This window comes from Balaenoptera borealis, assembly GCF_965194805.1.
Source record: "Balaenoptera borealis genome assembly, chromosome: 14".
In the NCBI taxonomy this organism is placed as follows: domain Eukaryota; kingdom Metazoa; phylum Chordata; class Mammalia; order Artiodactyla; family Balaenopteridae; genus Balaenoptera; species Balaenoptera borealis.
Genome location: NC_138875.1, coordinates 16979100 through 16998541, shown reverse-complemented (window position 1 = coordinate 16998541; position 19442 = coordinate 16979100). Strand labels below are relative to the sequence as shown.

Below are 19442 nucleotides of genomic sequence, written 5' to 3'. Positions count from 1 at the left end.
CTGCCAGCTCAAGTGAGGACTTGGGGCAGGTTATGTACCTGCAGCCTCATTATTTTGGGCTTTTGGACTTGCCGTACATTGGCAGACCACAGGCTGCAGCTTTGCATTTGTTGGCGTAGAGTCTGTTGGCTTTGGAGAGCTGTTGGGAAGGCATACACAGGATCTGATGATCTGTTCTCTCTTTGCAGGTTGCTGAACGTTAAACTTTTAACATTTGTTTCTTAAATCATATGTAGATATATCTTCAAGTATAACCTGACAGGCTAACATGGACCTGCATCAATACTGTCTAAACTCCCTATTAAAAGTGCAAATACACCACCACACCAGTCAGAAGGACCATCATTAAAGAGTCTACAAATAATAAATGCTGGAGAGGGTGTGGAGAAAAGGGAACCCTCCTACTCTTTTGCCGGGAATGTAAAGTGGTGGAGCCACTATGGAGAACAGTATGGAGGTTCCTTAAAAAACTAAAAATAGGACTTCCTGGCAATCCAGTGGTTAAGACTCCACGCTTCCAATGCAGGGGGTGTGGGTTCGATCTCTGGTCGGGGACCTAGGGTCCCCCATGCCAAAAATTAAAAAAAAAAAAAAAAACTAAAAACAGAGCTACCATATGACCCTGAAACCCCACTCCTGGGCATATATCCAGAGAAAACTCTTAATTTGAAAAGATACGTGCACCCCAATGTTCATAGCAGCACTATTTACCATAGCCAAGACGTGGAAGCAACATAAATATCCATTGACAGATTAGTGGATAAAGAAGATGTGGTACATACACAGACACACACGCACAGACACACACACACACACACACACACACACAATGGAATACTACTCAGCCATAAAAAGAATGAAATAATGCCATCTGTAGCAACATGGATGGACCTAGAGATTATCATATTAAGTGAAGTAAGTCAGACAGAGAAAGACAAATATATGATATCACTTACATGTGGAATCTAAAAAATGATACAGATGAACTTATTTACAAACAAAAAATGGACTCACAGACGTAGAAAACAAACTTACGGTTACCAAAGGGGATAGCAGGGGATGGGGAGGGAGAGATAAATTAGGAGTTTGGGATTAACATATGCACACTACTGTATATAAAATAAAGAACAAGGACCTACTGTACAGCACAGGGAACTATATTCAATATCTCCCCAGATTCCAGAACACTGCCCCTCCAGGTGAAAGTCAGAATCTCTGGGGGGGTAGAACCTCCGAGGCTACTGTGCAGATAGAGTCCCTCTAAGGTGCCAATGGCGTGGGTGCCATTTCTGTAGGGGAGAAAGATGGACAGACCCAAGGGCTGGATTCTTGCCCTGGGTCTGCAGCCAACTTGGAATGTGACCTCAGGTCAATCGCTTACACCCTCAGGTCTCCATTTATTTCATTTTAAAATGAGAATAATTGTGCTGCTTATCTTCCTCAGGATTCCTGGGGTTATGCAGCCAGAGGGACGGTGGGGAGGGAGCGTTCACACACTTTGCCTCACGTAAGCCTCTACAGAGTTGAGCACCTTATTTCCATTATGCAGATGAGGAAGTCGGGGCACTGAAAGGTTAAGTCATTTACCGAGGTCCCAAGTCTTGTAGGTGAAGGAGCCCAGGTGAGAGAATCCAGGCGTCTGGTTCCAGAACATTCCATTCCATCAGGGTGCTCCTCTGAGATTTTAGAAATCAGGTAGATGCTTGCGAGTCAAACCAAAGCATATGGGCCAGCAGCAGCTGCATCACCTGGGGGCTCGTTAGAAATGCAGGTTCTCGGGCCCCGCCTGGGTTGACTGCCTCAGAATCTGCATTTGAGCAAGCTCTCCAGATGATCCCTGTGCACCTTGAACTCTAGAAGCGCTGTTGTAGAGGATTGCACTAGAGAGAGGAAGTCTACAGATGAGGTTATGGTAAATATCCAAAACTCCAACAAAAGTGTAAGATCCTCCCAGGGATAATCAAAGAAGAAATCATTACCGGGAAATTCCTGTGGGAGAAGGGTGACTGTAAGCCGTTTCAGCCCTTTCTCTCTGAGTTCCCATTTCGGGGGAAGCGCCCCTTATCTGAAAACATCCAAACCTCCCAAGAGAATGGGGTTTTGGATAGAAACATATTGTTTTTGTGTATGTGTGTGTTGTGTTTAATTGTCAAAGGTAATATGTTTACTTTTAGAAATGAGAGAAGGAAAAATCAGGAAGAGAGGGTTTAGCAAAGCTGACATAGCCCAACAGTGTTCCTTTTTGAGGGTTCTCCGGCTCCTGCCCTTTTTATCATAGCTTTTCACTTATTTCAGGAGTGATCCTTTATGGCAGATAGCATCCACCAGGGAGGATGGCCAGTTGGGTAGGGGGAAGTTCAGCTTCCAGAATATCTTTTCTATGAGTGTGGGTCCTTAGGTTAAATCCAAAGACCCATCAGTTTGAAGGATGTTCCCCTGATACTCAAACTGCAGCCAGCGGCCCCACTATACCGAATGCTCCCTGCAGAATGCAAAGAGTAGAAAATGGCCTGACCCAAAGCTCAGAAGCAAAACTCACAAATCAGGGCTTTGAGAAGTATGAAAAGGCTTCCAGACGGCACTCCAGACTGCTAGGCTTAGGGGAATGTCAGTTGAGTACAAAGAAATTCTCAACCTGGGGCCGGAATGTCCAGTAGGATTTGATCCAGGGAAGGATGCTCAAAGCCGGCCCTCTGCTCCCTCCTCGCCTTTCCTGGATTAGCTCTGTTGAGGCGGCACAAAACCCCTGGATGAGCTGCGGTTTCTGTCCAGTGATTTTAGCACATGTTCCCATGTTTAAATTTGTGATTTGTATGCACAATATTATTTAGCCCTTAAAAGTGACTTTTCTGAGACCCAATCTGTCTGTGAAGTGTGCAAATTGCTGCAAGAGTCAAGACACCACTTGTCATCAGCATCCCAAGCATTCGTTTATGTCCGTGGCTCCAAAAAGAGCCAGTCGGAAATATCACACAGACCTGATCCCTGCCTTCTAGAAACTTGTAGGGTAAGGCAGAGGTAGTGACACATAAATTAATGTCCTGGCTGCATATGGCAGCCCAGATGTGGATACCCATCTACTGAATCAGAGACTCTGCATCTACTGATTGACACATCTAGGGCCATAAAATAATCCACTGTAAATTTGAGTTCTTTTGCCAACCTCAGCCCTGGTCTTCTTATATTGGCTTCACTTCAGACCAGCCAAATTAAAACTGGTTAAACCAATTTTTTCAGAGTCTTTCCCTCCCTGTTTGATTTTTTTTTTTTTCTCTAAAGTCTAGAAGAAGGGGATTTGGGGTCGGGATGATACCATCACTCTGTCACTTCTAATTTCATTCTGTTAACGATTTTTTGAGTCGCGAGGGTGGAAGCTTTGATTCTGAGAAATTACGCACTTTTAAGTTTTGACTCCGGAAAGTCATTGTGGCTCATCTGTAAACAATTCTAGCGGGTGACTATAAAAGAGGAACTTAGTAACCAGGCTTCCCCCTGGGGAAGTCATTGATCCCTTCAGAGCACCTGATTTCACAGATAAAGGAGGTGGGGGTGGGAGTGGGGGCTAGGGAGTGAAAGAGAAAGCAAGGGCGTTTGGTTCAAAACCAGACTGTGTAAACAGCCCTGCTCTTTCCTCCTTTCTCCCTTCCCCCACTAACCGATGCTTTCCATCACCTGTAGATGAACTGGGAAGGCTGGTTATTGACAGCTGGGCAATTTGCACAATAAAGTTTAACGGTTTACATCCCCTTTGACTTTACATCCCCATTGACTTTACATCCCCATTGACTTTGTCAACGTTCTCAATGGATCACGTTCTCGGGTGCCGGTTCTCACGCTCGCACTGACTCTCTCCTTCTTCTCTTCCCCTTCAAGCGTGCAAACGCAAAGAGCAAGAACCAAACAAAGACAGGAACAATTCCCAGAAGAAATCCCGCCTGGTGTTCACCGACCTCCAACGCCGAACGCTCTTCGCCATCTTCAAGGAGAACAAACGCCCATCCAAGGAGATGCAGATCACCATTTCCCAGCAGCTGGGCCTGGAGCTCACGACCGTCAGCAACTTCTTCATGAATGCCCGGCGCCGCAGCCTGGAGAAGTGGCAGGACGATCTGAGCACAGGGGGCTCCTCGTCCACCTCCGGCACCTGTACCAAAGCGTGATGGAAGGACTCTCAGTTGGGCACAAGTCACCTCCAAATGAGGACAACAGATACCAGAAGAGAATGCAAAGGAAAACGACGCTGGATTCTTAGCTGGGGCCCTTCACTGGTGATTTGAAAGCACAATTCTCTTGAAAAGAAAATTCTATTCTAGCTGTAATCATAGGCCAGGTGTTCTTTTTGTTCGTTGGTTTTTAATGGCTATGGAGTCCAAGTGCAAGCTGAAAACTAATCTCTTTGAACCGGACATTGTCCTCTGAGCGAGTGTGCTAAGCACCTCAGAAACCCAAATGGGGCCTTTCTGCAGCAAGTCAGTTTCAGTGTGGTGTCAGTCAAGCTCAGGATTGCTTAGAATGTCAACGGTCCCACTTTGAGTCCTGTCAACCTCTTGCAGTCAAAGTTCCCATGAGTAATAGTGGGACTTTGAATGACCTCATTTGCTTTCCAAGTGCTTAGCCTCATCATACCATAGTTCACCAACGTTCACAGCCATAACATAAAAAAACATCAGAATGACAATTACTGAGCACAAGTTTTAAATATGGAAGTTAAAAAAAAGAATCCGAGGACCTGTTTTTCCAACTCAGGCATCTTTTTCATTGAATGGTTTAGAAAGCTTTAAGTTGATCCAGTTTACAATTTTCTTTTCCTTACCTCCTGGAAATCTCACGTGGTCTTGGATCCATCAAAAGAAACCAGATCAGTTCACTTGAGCTCAAAGTATCAAGCACAACGAAGATAAACAGAGAAGTAAGGAAGGTTCTGGATTCACCGCATCTCGATTTTCAAGACATCAATTAGGAAGTCATGAGGGAATCATTGGGAATATGGCTTCAAGCACATTTTGCAGTTTGTTACAAATTCTGTTTGTACATAATGCAGACGCACACTCAGGAGGCCAATTTAACTGTTACAGTACACGGAGCAAATGCAGCATTTTAAAAGATCTAGATTTTTTTAGATCATAAATGTATCCTTCTTGGTTATCTGTCACCTGGTTCCTCCTATTGTGCATTATGACCACCACATAATACATTCTCGCTCTTTCAGATTTGGGTTGTTCCCTTGTCCATCCCATTGGTAGGGACGTTTTCAGTGTTTCATAGCAAGGAAAAAATAAATAATTCAAACCACCATACGTGTTACTCATAACCGTCATCTAGTCCTGAATCTCTTCCATTGTTGAATAATCTAGCAAAACAGCTGAATAAATCTGGAGAAAACACAGCACACCAAAGAAGCAGAATACTGCAAACCAAAGACATTTATTACTTGCCATTTTCTAGCCTGAAAAATACTGTGATTACTTCTTAGAAGTCAGAAAACCTCTGCAACTCCGAATGGCATTCAGCTCTTGCATTTGGTTCATCATCGGGCTGAGTGGACCGGCTACACCAAGGATGTTAGCCAAGCCACCCAGCGAGTGGCTTTCTGGTTCCTGGCTGTCACCTTCCCACGGCAAATGGAAGAGTGCCCACAGAACCCTGGGAGATTGCAAAGGTCACCATGTGCATATTTACCAGTGAATGGCCCCAGGTGGGCACCACGGGGGTGTTCAAAGCAAGCCAAACACTGCAATGATTCTTTACAGACACTTGAGACTGACTTTTTTATGAATTGCTTAATCGAAACCAAAGAAACTTTTTCTGCACCTACTTCTGCAACAAACAAAACTGTCCCATTAAAATGAATAAATAAATAAAAACGTAAATCACTGAAAATCACCACCAACGAGAAGGAAGCACGCCAGAAAAGAAAAAAAAAAAAAAACCAGAAACAGAAAAACAGCGAGACACACTGTGTTCAAACAGACTTCTTGGGACATTTTTTGGAAGCAGATTTTAAAGAAAGGGTTGACACAGGAAGAGAAATAAGGAAAAGCCTCCGTGGCTGCTGCTTCATTTGACAACTCATGCGGTAATCTTAAAGTTGAAGATTGTCTTTAATTTGTGCCTATGCAGTTTTTCAAAAGAACACGGAACAGAGCAACAGAAACCTCAACAGCTACAATACCAAAGATGAGGATTTCTCACACCTTTGTTTCAGTTCATTATCTCCTCTTGCCTGGCTTAAATACTAGTAGCGCCTTTGATCTGTGTAAAGGTAATCAATTTTGTTTCTGAGCAACGAAAGGAAAAGGTCATTTGTTTGATTTTATTGTTTCCCTATCATTTTGTTTTATGGCTTTCTACCCAACATGGAATCTCTCAAAAGGTTCCATGGACTCCAAGTTTAAGATGTTGGGATACTGAACAGTTCTCCTCTCTGCTCGGCAGAGCGTGGGGAATAATATTGTCACTTGAACGTTCTATGCTTAATCCTTAGCCTTGGTTCCTTCTATGTTCAGAGTCTCATCATCAGGGGAGGGAAGGGGAGTGAGGGTCAGGGGTAGGGGTCTTGGTGACACATCCTCTCCCAAGCCACAGAACCAAAGAATTTATAGAGGAATTGACAAGCCTCATCTTCATGTGATTGCTACATCCTAACAGGGCTTCATTGGGGGTGGGGGAAAACGTGTAAAAATAATTGTCAGTTTCTACTTTTCTATTAGCTTTTTAAAAATCAGCTGTAAAGGTTGCATTTCTAAAGAAAGAGATATATATAATATATGAATACATATATAGATTCCACTTGACACTGGTGATAACCCAAAGTTATTGCTGTTCAAATTCACGTCTTGTTTTTGTCAAGTGCTTCATTTCTTAAGTATTCAGTTCAGAACTTTGCTCATTTCTCATGCCATCCCGGAGTATATTTGCTGCTGTGGATGATTTAGAGTATTCAGATTTCTGTGAAAATTCCTGGGAAAGTTTGAAAGTCAAGTTCAAACATTTCAACAGTTAACCTGTTGCTAAGTGGATCCATGAGACGAATGAGTTTTATTTGTATTTTGAGTCTTCTCTATTCTATGTCTCAACCATGATCAGGGTGGTGAGTGAGGTCCATCCACCAGTTCTGGGCCGTGACCAGGGAGCGTTCATCTTCTCTAACTGCTGGGAAAGCTCAGTGGTCCATTCCCACCAGTTACAGAGATGAGGCCAGCCCAGAGGTCTGTTCTCCAGGAACGGCCCTGTCCCATCAGGGTGTTCCAGATGCCCCTCAGTAAGTAGATCCACCAAAGGGACTTCTCACAGGGGGGAGTCCAACTCCTGCTGCAATGGGTTGACCAGGTTTCCTCAGGGTGGTAATGACCTATTTGTTTAGACAAGCCCGTGTGCAGCCACGGCTGGCACTGGGGTGAGGCAGCAGTGTTGCGGGGTGCGGGTGTCTCAGTCCTAGAGAGAAAACACAAGGCAGGGTTTGGGGAGAACCCCAGAGTCCTGCCCTTGGGGACCCCACTGTCCATTGTGCCACCTCCTTCCTCCCACCGTGTGGGTCTCCCTCTGCAGGGCAGCAGCCATGCAGCCACGAGAGAAGGCGACTTTCCATGGCTTCTGTAACTCATCCTACCTGGGGATGTTCCTTGACTTTGCCCTGTGTCACTTTGTCTCTTGCTCATTCTCCATGTCTCCTTTGTCAAATGACCAAGAAAAGAGCATATTTCAGCAGGGGAACTCTCCTATGGGTTGATCAAAATGAATTTCAACTTGGGTATCTCTAAATGAATCCTTGTGACTCATGGCCAATGGAAATGCTTGGTCTTCTAGAGATTGGATTGAGGAACCAAGCCTGCTTGCTTTGGTTAGTGATCCTTCGGCATGCTAATGTCAGCATTTGGGTCTCTGGCATCCTCTGAAGCTGTCTAAACTGAAAAAGGCTGCCTTTGTGGCCTGAGATTTCAACCCTGGTCAAACCAGGTGTAGTCACATACACCCTCAGTGCTCCTGGTGACCAGAGAAAGATGTCATAATGTAAAAAAAGGCAAGAACTTCCCTCTAGGGACTTTTGATAACTGTCTCATACCAGATAATGCCATACCAGAGAGAAGTGCTTGCTTCTAAAAAATTATTTACGTACATATATAAATACATGTGTGTATCTATATATTTGTGTATTGAAAAATTAAGCCCTACAGAATTTCAATTTGTTAAAAAGCTGAAAGAAAAAAAAAAAAAACCCTGCAAACTGGAAGGTAATGGAATTTGACCCAGTAAGTTTCCTCAAACATTTTTAAAACTTATTTTAAGTTAATAATTTCAGAAAAAAATAACTCTTTGGACTTCAACGTTTAACCTGTTGGATTGAGGATCCATTTCCTCAATCCAAGAAAAATTCCAGGCGTGCCTCAGCCATCAGCAATGAAAGGGGCAGTGTGAAGGGACAGTTCTGAACCAAAATTCACATTCTGGAAGCAACAGAAATCCAAAGGCTATTGAGTGGAAAATTCTTTATTTCTTTAGGGAAATAGGCTTGCTTACTTTTGTTTTCAATGTGATTTTGGTCCTGGGGATATAATTCTTTCATTCCAAGAAATTTTTATTAAAAAAAAGAGCCAATGTATTTCTTTTTTAAAAGAAAACAGCAACGACAGTAAAAACTCATCCACAATATTTAAAGGCTTTTCTAAAATGTAAAGTAGTGTGTAGGTTGTACCACTTAACAGTACAGGCGGGAATGAGGCATGAAGGAACCAACGTGACACTTTGAAGAAATCAAAGCATCACCTCTGCAGTGTCTCTTTTCCTGCAGGCTCTTGGCAATTATGGGCTTTGGAAATTCAAGCTAATTTTTATTACTAGCTAAAATAAAATCAAAATTAGGAATAAATCTGATACACACACATACATACATTTTTGTAAATCAAACGATGTATTTCAAAGCCAAATAGAAATACCTTTTATTTTTTATTTATTTATTTTTTTACATCTTTATTGGAGTATAACTGCTTTACAATGTTGTCATAAATACCTTTTAGATGATCAACCATTTTACTTTATCTCTGCTGGGTGCCCACCTAGTCATGCCAATAAATTAAAGTTGAACAGATTTTTTTTAAATATCATTACTGGGTGCAGGGGGGACACTTTCCCACTTCTAAAAATACTGGTAGAATTATAGAAGCGTCTGTTTGATTACCGTTACCAAAATGTCATGACAGTATACCTTTGTGGTGAACTCTGTTTTTCAGGAGGTTGTATAGTAGGAATTTTTAAACATAGAAGAAGAACAGGCTGAGTTCCAGTATTGTTGAAGAATAATGGAGTATATGAAAAAGTAGAGAAAAAGAGGTGATACGTGTGGTCAAGGTTGACCCCAAAGCCCAGACACAAGTACTGTGATGATAATTGTCACGATTCCTAACAGATCAGAGCTGATTTTTTGATGCTGTTGCTGCTGATGCCTTGTGATTCAGACTTGTTAGCCTAACCAGGAAGAGAGGGTGAAAGATGGTAGACAGAAGAGGGATAGAGCTGTTATGTCTATAACGTTCGGACGTTTACCTGTAAGACTGGAGAACTTAATACTTTTGTACATTTAGTTAACACCAAGTCACCTCTAAAACAACAGGAGATTCTAGTTTTCAAATAAGGCCACAAAATCCATACTAAAGGAAGAAGGTGCACCCAAGTTTGCTGTATAAATCTCATAAGTTAATGACATTGGCTTTAAATATGGATGTCCCAGTGCCTATTTTCTACCTTTGATTTGTTTCTTTCCAAGGGCAGGGGGAAGGGAAGGTTTGTTTGTTTTAGAAAGTCTCAGAATGGGTTATAAAATTATATATATATATGTGTGTGTGTGTGTGTGTGTGTGTGTATATATATATATACATATACATATACATATATATATATTAAAATAACATAGGGCTTCACATAGGTAGACACAGAACTTACAGTTGAAGCTGATGGGCTATTCCATGAATCCCATGGGGACCGGAAGTGTTCATTGTTCTCAGATACCAAAAAGGTTCTGACAGTCTGAGGCAAGTTGAAGCTTGAGCCTAAGCTTTCCTTACCAGTTTTGAGTTTGGTTGCCTGGAATTAACCCGCTAATTCCCTTTTAGTGGAGAAAATGTGTATAGGAAAAAAAAATGACACATTGCTACAGGTCTGTTCATTCCATGGAAGTCTTCCACTCTGTTCCATCTTTAGCAGAGGCATTTCTCCCAGCGTAAACCTTGGTAGATGAGTCTGCCTAAACCTTATACAGTCTGTCAGCTTGGGTGTATACAGTTTCAGATGTACCTTTCAACATGTATTCTCATAGACATCCTCACAGCGACACACATTGCCTCTGAGTGTTCAGACTGCACAGACACGTGTGCACAGACAGCTTCATACGTACATAAATAGTCATCTGTTACAATAAATACATTTAAATGATCATTTAACATGTATGTGGTACTTCTACAATGTACATTGTTTTTTATTATTTATTGTAACATTGAAAACTAAAGTGCAGGAAAAAAAAAAAGTATCCCAGCATCTTCATTCTGTACACTTGGAATTACCTTCATTTGGGCACATCCAAGATAAACTCAACTTTCAAGAAAACTTGGATATTATTTAATCATCTGTGTAAGAATGACACATGTGCTCGATGACTTCGGTTGAATAGCTTTATTCTGGATCTCTCATAACTAAAGCTAAATCCAAAGACCTGAAAAAGGACACACACCAAAAAAAAAAGAGAAAAAAAAAAAGAAAAAGAAGGAAAAAATAGCAAAGTAAAGCGTGAACTAATAAGGAAAAAGTGAGTTCTGGTTTCCAGGGTGGAGAAAATGGTGACATGGTCTTGGGGGTGCTGCACTAGCTAGAGCGGGGAACGTGGTGATTTTTTTTTCATGCTTGTCACACTTAAATGGTCTTTTTGAACATGAGAAAATTTAGACGTTAGAATTTCCTGCTTTATTTTCATTTAGACTATGGAAAGAAGCTATACATTTTGTCCATCGAAAAATGAAGACAGTCAAAAGAAACCTTTTTTTTTTCCCTTCATCTCTTTGGGTTATGACCCAACAAGCTAAGTACCATTAATGTAATTAATTTATTTAAATTAGTTTTTAGCACACAAATGTATAGGATTTTAGTAATTATTTAATCATCTTTCTTTACTTTGGTTTTACTCTTTGTGCTTATTTATGAAAACCTAGACCAATGGTGCATCAGAGATGCACAATCCCTTTTAGAATTCCCTTGAAGTTTTGCTTTATAAAGCAGAGAAGTTCTGTTACAGACAGGGAAGAAATACAGGTTACAAAAAAAAAATCGAGGTATTTTTCCTTCTTGAATTAACTTCGAAAATAGTTTAAGTAACAGTGATTAAATTATTTAATTTAAGTTCACAGCCCCACCTGGTACCAGGCGAACTTCACCTTTTAATTATTGGGGCCCTCAGAGCCTTCATATTGTAACTTATTTATTTAACTTATTCAGCATCTGCAAAAGGTGCACGATATAGTTTATATTTTTTATTTAAAACAATAGAGAGCACTGCAGTTTGTTTGCTGTCAGAACAACAGAGCAAAGTTTGTGGACAAGCAATGACTATTCAACCCGAACCTGTGCATTCAGAAAACGTTAAGCCGAGACCCTGCTTCACCAGCCTGGATTTTGGGGCTTCTGTACAGAAACTGGAAAAAATAAATTAAAAAAAAAATCAGAACAGCAAAAAGAGAGAAACCCTTAAACTAGCTGCTTCCAAGAATGAACTCTGTGTGCGTGTAAAACAACAAAACAAAAAAGGAAAAAAAAAAAAAAGCAGAAAAAAGAAAAAAAAAAAAGGAAAAACTTTCTATTTCTAGTGAGAACCAAAGAAGGCTACCTCACTGACTTTTTCCATTTGTAATTTTAATCGTGTTGATGACACCAAAGATACCAAAGATTTCTTTCTCTGTGCGGTCTGCATTTTGCTTGTGCTCTTTTATAATTTTAACTGTTCTCTCTGACATATGGTATGTACAGCCACAGCTCAGATACCCCAAAGGAATAGTTATGTATGCGACAGTGGCTGCTAATTTGGAAAGGGATATTTTCTGTGTTTCTCTCATTTGTTCGCTGTCCCCTCCACGTGTTCAGGATGCAAGTTCAGATGCTGCTGTAATTGGATTCCTGAAATTCCAACTCCAAATTGGTGAAGAAGACTGGTTGGAAGTGGCCTTCAGTCCCAGCTCTGTTCCCTGCTTTGGAGCTATCGCAGTCGAGATTTCCAATGATTGGACCATAGAAATTCTAATCATTGAATAGTAGAGCTGGAAGGGACCTTAGGAATCTTTTAGTCCAGCCCCTGGAGGCCCGGGGGAGTGAAATAGTTATCCAACACAAGTATCTATCTAGAGGCAAAGCCCAGACAAGCCTCCTGCCTTCTCCTCCAATCTGTGCCCGTTGCCCAGCGCTGCCTCTGCCTGAGATGGGCCACACGCTGGCAAAGAGGAAGGGGGCCTGGGGCTTGTCACTGAACATTTTTACTCTGTAAAAATAGTCACAGGCATTTCAGTATCTGTCTAGTTAGAATCTCAACATAAAGTCACATATGATCAATTGCTTGTAAAGGTGGCCAGCCTTGATTTATTAGAGCTCATAGAGGGGTTTTCAGCCTGGAAGTACACACTGATCCAGTGAGATCACTGTAAAACCTCCCCATTCCAGAGTGTTGTATATATAAACTTCTAATTCAGTGAGAAGAGAAAGTTCATTCTTGGTCTGTTGAGTTGAATTATTACGCATATTTTTAGGTCAGTATTTATCAGAGAAAGGGAATTTGATCACTGTTTGCACACGTGACATTTAAGCTGTTCAGCTTTTTCCCTTTCCCCTTGACTTGATACATCATTTCTAGGGCAACTTTTTGTATTTATGAGAGAACTTCTTTAAGCCTTATCTCATTGGATGCTGAAAAATTACTCATTGGAGACAAAAGATGACCTCAAAATTTCAGAGAAATCGATATGCCAGTTTAAGACATGATTACTTAAAATTGATTCTCTTTTCCCTTCTTACTCATGAAATGAATTGGTCTTGTTTAAGTTTCTTCCGATTCCATTAAATGATTAAGTCACTACTAAGATTCAGTCATCCCTGCGATTTGTATGTTAGCCGATGAATCATTCTCAGCTTTTGACCAAATGGGTTTCAGACATAAGCAAAGACCGGCCTCTAGTCCGTATGGTTCCTTATTGAGTACTAGTATTTTGCACTTCACATAATGTAGTTCTCTTTTAGCTTTTTAAGAGACAATTTAGACAAAGAAGCTAAGAAGGGAAAAGACCAGTCAACTCATCCGATCCCTGCATCCAGAGTGCAGCCAGTGGAGGAAATCAGAGGCTAGGTTGACAGATGTTAAGAAACCCTCACTTACCCCCTTATTGTAGTTTGCAAGCACCGTACTGACACATGTGAGAGTTCTCTCCTGTCCAAACAGGCTCAAAGCTCCATCTCCCCTCCATACCAGGCAGAGATGTAAGGCCTGCCTTCCAAACAGCAAATTGCTTTGGTTTTCTTCCCAAATTCCTATTGGAAGTAGAATTCTCCAAATACCTGGGAGACACAACAAAGATCTTGTCATTGAGCAGCGAAGTGCTCCTCTATAAGCCAACACCACCCTCCCCAGCCTTCCGACCACCGAGCCCCTACAAGAGGGAACCTAGGGAGACCGATGGCAGCCTGAACACAGAAAACATCCCCGATTGGCAGACCTCTCCTCAGCAATCCCCCCTCAGCCTCATGCTTCACTTGCAAAGTGTGACGTAACCACGGGACGAGTGCCTTGCTTGAACCAAAGCAACGATTTAGCCAGTCTGGACTTCTCTGTGCTTTTTTTAATCCTTCCTGTGAATACCTCAGCTTCCACTGGGCCGCCATACAGTACATTGGTGGGCTTATTGTACTGTGGTGCTTTGCATTGCAACCCTGCAAAGAACGAGATTTGTACTAATACCAAAGGTTTTTTCTCTGTCTATCTCTCCTCCTCTGCCTTCCCTGTTCTTCTCCCTTTTCTAGTTCTTCACGGTTCCAAAGCTTTAATATGAACCTGGGCATGTTGGCAATGCAGACCGCGCAATTCCTTACCGAATTTTCTCAGATATACCTCATAGATAATAGTGTTTAGAGTAATGTTATTATAGCGTATGTAATAAATTATTCACTGTTTCTTTTGGTAACTGTGATTTAAAAAAAGAAAAAAGAAAAAAAAAGCTTTATACGTTTTAGGTTGTGCTTTTGTAATAGACGAAAAGGTGCGCTTAAAAAAATATGTATGTTCTTTTTTTTTCCCCTTTGGATTTTATTTATTCTGGATTGGGGAAAGTTGCAGAATGAGCCCAAAGTTTACAGTTTCATATTTTGCTGAAGAAACAATCTGTGTTCATTTGCTCTGTTGAAAAAGAAAATTATTATTTTCTACATTTGTGCTACTTGGTCTGAACAATTAATTGTCCTGTGTTAACAGTGTAGTATTATAATTAGCAACTGCCAATCAGTGCTATAATTTTATGCATGAGGCTAAAAATTTAGCAGTGTGATGCATTGTGGTCTTAATAGCAACATTTTTCATTTTGAACTAGATCTTCCCCTTTGGTTCAATGGACTTTATTTATGCATGGGCGCCAATTGTTCGTTAGCGGTTGTGGAACAGTTGTGTATACATTAAACTGTGAAAATGTACACAGTTCAGCCTCAGACAGTGGTAATATTGGTTTTATTGGGAGATGTCTCACCTCGAAAATACCTTGACCTCTGTTGGGATTTCAAAATGAGTCAGATTAAATCGAGTTCAAATGCTATGAGAAGGGTCATTCCAAGTTTGAGTTCGCCGACTCACATTCTGCAGTTAGATCCTCAGAACCCAGCCATCTCACTTCCATGCGAGAGGGGTTTGGAAACAAGCATTGAAAAACAACCCTGCATTTTAAGTTTCCACGAAAAGGAGTCATTTTGGCTTTATGTTCATGACCTCAGACGTAACTGGCTATGTGTATGGAGATGCAAATTCATCCGGCTGTAGCCTCTCCTGGATCTTTGCTTGGGAATGGCCACTTTGTGCTTGGTTTCTTGGAAGAATACTAGAGTATTTTGCTGTCAGGTCAATTCAAATGGCATCAATATCAATGATGATTCTCTGGCTTTTTGTCCATTCTCCTGGACAACTCCACAAGCTGTTCCAGTCTTTTGGGCAAAAATAGATGGCCATTCCCCAAAACATAACCTGTGCAGCCGTATCGTGATTTTTCCGCCCTAGAGTGAGAGATGATTCTAATTTACTCTTTTCTGCCCAACAATGTTACATCTATCCTAAAGGGGGTATAAGAAGGTTTGAAATCTAGTTTAGGAAAACCGTCTTTGTTTCAACTCCCTAATTATCTGAGGCCCCTATATCTCAAAAAGTATCTTTCACTTGCAGTGGATTGGGCAAACTCATTCTTTCTTATATTTGGGTTCTGAGACCCATTCTCAAGTTTCATACCTATTCCCCAAATCAATATGCTTGACATAAAGCCAAATCAATTGCCAAGCACACTTTATTTTGCATAGGAGTGCAGCTTAGGAAAGAGTGGTGGGAAAGCAGCAGACTGCTCTGCAAAATATTGGAAATCACCAACGGTAGAGCGTTCATATGACCTGTCAATGAGAATATATTGAGAATGCGCTTTCATTAATAATACAAAGAAACATTTTATTTGGACTTATAAAGTAGATTGTGATAATGAAAGCTTTGTAAGATACAGTCTTTTTTGTTTCTCCCCTTATTAATCTGCCAAAGATGGGAATGGATACAAGAATTTTAAGTTGGCTTTTGTAAGACAGTTAATGATTGTAGTAGTGCTTAATCTTCCAGAAAGCTTTACGTGTTCTTCTGCAATAAACCAAATCGATGTTTGTTTCAGTCAAGTTCTCCTCACACTCACAAACCTACACACAATGCAGATGTTGTAGAATCTATGAAGTTCAAATGTATTTTCGATCCAAAGTAAACAGAGGAGTGTCTGAGACGTGAGTGTGCCCAACAATTTTTATTACGAGAGATGCATGAGTCTGGCTCACTAGGTTTGCCAAGAAGACTTGTCTTATGAAACTCGAGGTATATTTTGTTATGCCATTTTATGTCCTTTTCTTTTTCAAACTTTGTGGAAAGTGATGTTGAATCAAGTGTAAGCTGAGTTTTCCAGACAACTGAAGTAGCTACATCGTGAATGTTATTTTGTTATTAAAGGGTTTTTACTCAATGCTTTGTGCCGGTGGATGTCCTTTTCCTTGGAGACACAGAACTATGGAATTACCTCAGCTTGGCCTGGATTTCACTCCTGCTCTCATGGGGACACATGGGCCTGGCCTGGGAAATGAAAGGTCATGGGCTAGAAGGTAGAGTTTGGCTGTAGGAGGAGATCTCCATAACTATCAGCTTTGAAGAGAGCTGGGTCCAAACTTTCTAACCTCACTTTCTTGACCCCAGCACTTCTCTGAGATACCTTGGCCTTAAGCACATGCCAGCATGAAGGCAGACCCCGATTCTTACAGGAAAGACAAGGAAGAGAAAATAGCCATCCTGAATCTTCTGTCGCCCACCAGGCACTCACCTATCCTCAAGCTGGGCTCCACCAGTCAAAGTTGTGGGCGGTCCATCTGGTTGGCTTTACCTGCGCCATCACTTTACTGCAAAGGCTCCAGGTCCCCACAATGCAGTGGGGCTCTTCTAAATCAGAATCCCCCTCATCACTCTTCCTCTGCACCCTGGTTTAGTGAGTCCATCTACAGCTTTGGCAAATAAGTATTTGGAAAACCAAAAAAGGTGTGAATGGGTTTTTCTGTCCTTTTGTTTCTAGTTTATATTTTGGCTATTCCTAGTTCTCTGATCTGGAAAATAGACAAGAGAAAAGGAGACCCCAGTGCCTCTCTGTGCCTGGCTCCTCTCTCAGGGGGCCGTGCACACTGCCCATGTTACTGGTCTTTCTTAGAGGACAGGCTGAACCGTAGCTATTGAGCCAATCAAGAACATGGCCCATCAATGCCTCCTTCATCTCTGCTTGGAAGTCCTAGTCTAAAAGCTATACAACTTGGGGGTTTCCCCTGTCTCCCTTACTTTGACCCAGTTTGGCATTTAGCTTCAGAGTCTGGTTGCTGTCTAGGAAAGTTATTTTCAAATTATGACAGGAAACCTGCTACCTGGGAAGCAGGGTTAACTCTTCAATGACTACCTAGTCATACCATTAACAGATACTTCCTTGAAGCTAGAATATTACTTCCTTTCTTTACTACGTCATTTTGTGTTTACACAAGTCTAAACGGGGCCAGCAAACTTCTTACCACGAAAGGTTATAAGACACCTGGCAAGTTGGAATTCCGGAAGCAAGAAGACGACCTTCACACTGACAGAATGATAAAGGACATCTGAGTTTGGCAGGCAGGGGCTGAGGTGATACAGACATAATCTTGGTGCTGGTTTCTCTTTTAATCCATATTTCCAATCACCAACTCTTATTTTTCCCCCCTCAATCCTAGAACCATTCAATCTCTCCTCTCCTGGTCTCAGATGCCAAAGAATTTCATGGGCAAAGATGATTCGGGATTGACCAGCATTCCCATTAGTTCTCTTCTTCACCCTTTGCTTTTCTCCAAGAAGGTGTTTTCCTGGACTGCAGGGAAAGAGCCTGGCCAATTTTTGCATCCTTCCTATTCTAATACTTCTACCCAAATTAATATTTTACTGGTACAGGTGCTGTAGATTCTTTCTTGGTCAGTGAATTCTTACTAGAGAAACTATCATCTTCCCACCAAAAGTGAGTGAGAACAAGTTCCAATATCTTTTCTTTCATTGGTTTTTGTTCTCAGGATTGAGTCAGTTTGGGCTATTTTCTCACTTTAGACCCTGATGACCTCAGCTGTATTAATTTGGGGTATTAAAAACACCTTTTAATTTCACATGCTGGCCTGTGGGGCTTGAATCCTTTCCAACCTGTTGGTTGCTTTATGGTTTTGAAAGTGGCTAAAATGAGGGAAGGAAGAAGATGGAAAGTGAGAAGAATTTGCCCCAGCTCTATTTAAAGCTTTAAAAGGGAAAGAAAAGAATAAGCCACGGGGAAATGGCCATACCATGGTTAACCATCCCTGTCGGAGCCTGTGCTCAACCATGGGGCTTCTCAGTAAGCTTTTCCAGAAACCCAGCCCTTTAGTAGAAGTCCAGGTACCTTTCATAGGTCTCTATCCAGATTCCAAGATAAGAGACCAAAGAGTCACATGCATAGCTCTTGTTCTAGTTCCTTGCTTTTGCAGATATTATCTCCAAGAAAATCACAGGGGAAAACTTTAAACTTTTATTTTTAGTCAATCCCTTTGACATCACCTCTCCTACTTAAAATCGGGAAAACACACCCCTAAAATTTGTACTCCCGTCTGTTTTGAAAAAGAAAAAACCCACACACTAGTTAATTCACATTCTTATTTTCTTTTCACCCTAAGCTATATTTCCAAACATATAACCCAGATTTTGCCCCATCTCAGACATGTTAAGTCAGACTGTGCTGAAAGATTTTCCAGGGATGGTCAACAGGGTAAGTGTTCAGTGGCTGCCCTGAAATCCTGGTGAGGAGGAGGATCGCACACCATTCTCAGGGGGCTGCTCACCCCTTGATAGGCTCCCAGTGCTTTGGAAGATTTCTTTCAATGTTAATTGCATTTTCAATTTCACTCATTTCCCACCCTGATGTTTTGTCTGCAACATTGCTTACACTGGATTCTTTCTATTTTTATTCCTCTCATTAAATGGTAGTGCTGTAAATTCTGCAATTAATGTCAAATAAACTGCTTTCATTCATTGACCATGTCTCAGCTGGCTTCTTTCTCTTTCCATGGAAAGGATTAAGCATCCTTCTCTCTACTGCATCCCATTGTGGTTTCATAAAGAACAGTAAAGTTGCTCTGCTTGGTAAGACTGCAACTTCTTACCTCTGACAGGATGCAAGGCACATTTTATCATCACCTTATCTGTCATCCATGCCATCGGTTACAAAAGCTTAGGGATGCCCCTGTAAAGATTACCTTATTCCTAAACCATTAAAACTTTAGAGATATAACCCATCCTAACCTTATCCTTATACAGATTCCGTATGAGCATCAGACAACAGGCAACCTCCTAAACCAAAGATGGAACACAGGATCCTTTAGGGATCAGACCTTCCTTGCATTCCCCAGGGGTTCTGGCAAAAGGTTTCAGAGATTCTTACATTCTGCGCAGACAAGGGAGTGCAGGAGGTATTCTCTCTCCAACCCACCTATCTTAACACCTTTCGTCTTACCGTCACCAAAGTCCATTGGTCACATTTCTCATGATAATTGATAGGCTACTATTTTCACCATTAAGATGCCACTTCTGGTATTCAGTGGGCTAATTAGCAGAGCCTGGCGTTGAC

General features: G+C 41.4%; 1 protein-coding gene across 1 annotated transcript in view; it reads left to right on the top strand.

Annotated features, from left to right (window-relative positions):
• Window positions 1-18851, top strand: part of ONECUT2 (one cut homeobox 2) — a 53906-nt gene extending 35055 nt beyond the window's left edge. The window contains exon 2 of the mRNA XM_082354997.1: window positions 3874-18851. Within this exon, the coding sequence (XP_082211123.1) occupies window positions 3874-4160 (287 nt within the window). The 3' untranslated portion in view covers window positions 4161-18851. The remainder of the gene's footprint in view (window positions 1-3873) is intronic.
• Window positions 18852-19442: the final 591 nt, after the last annotated feature.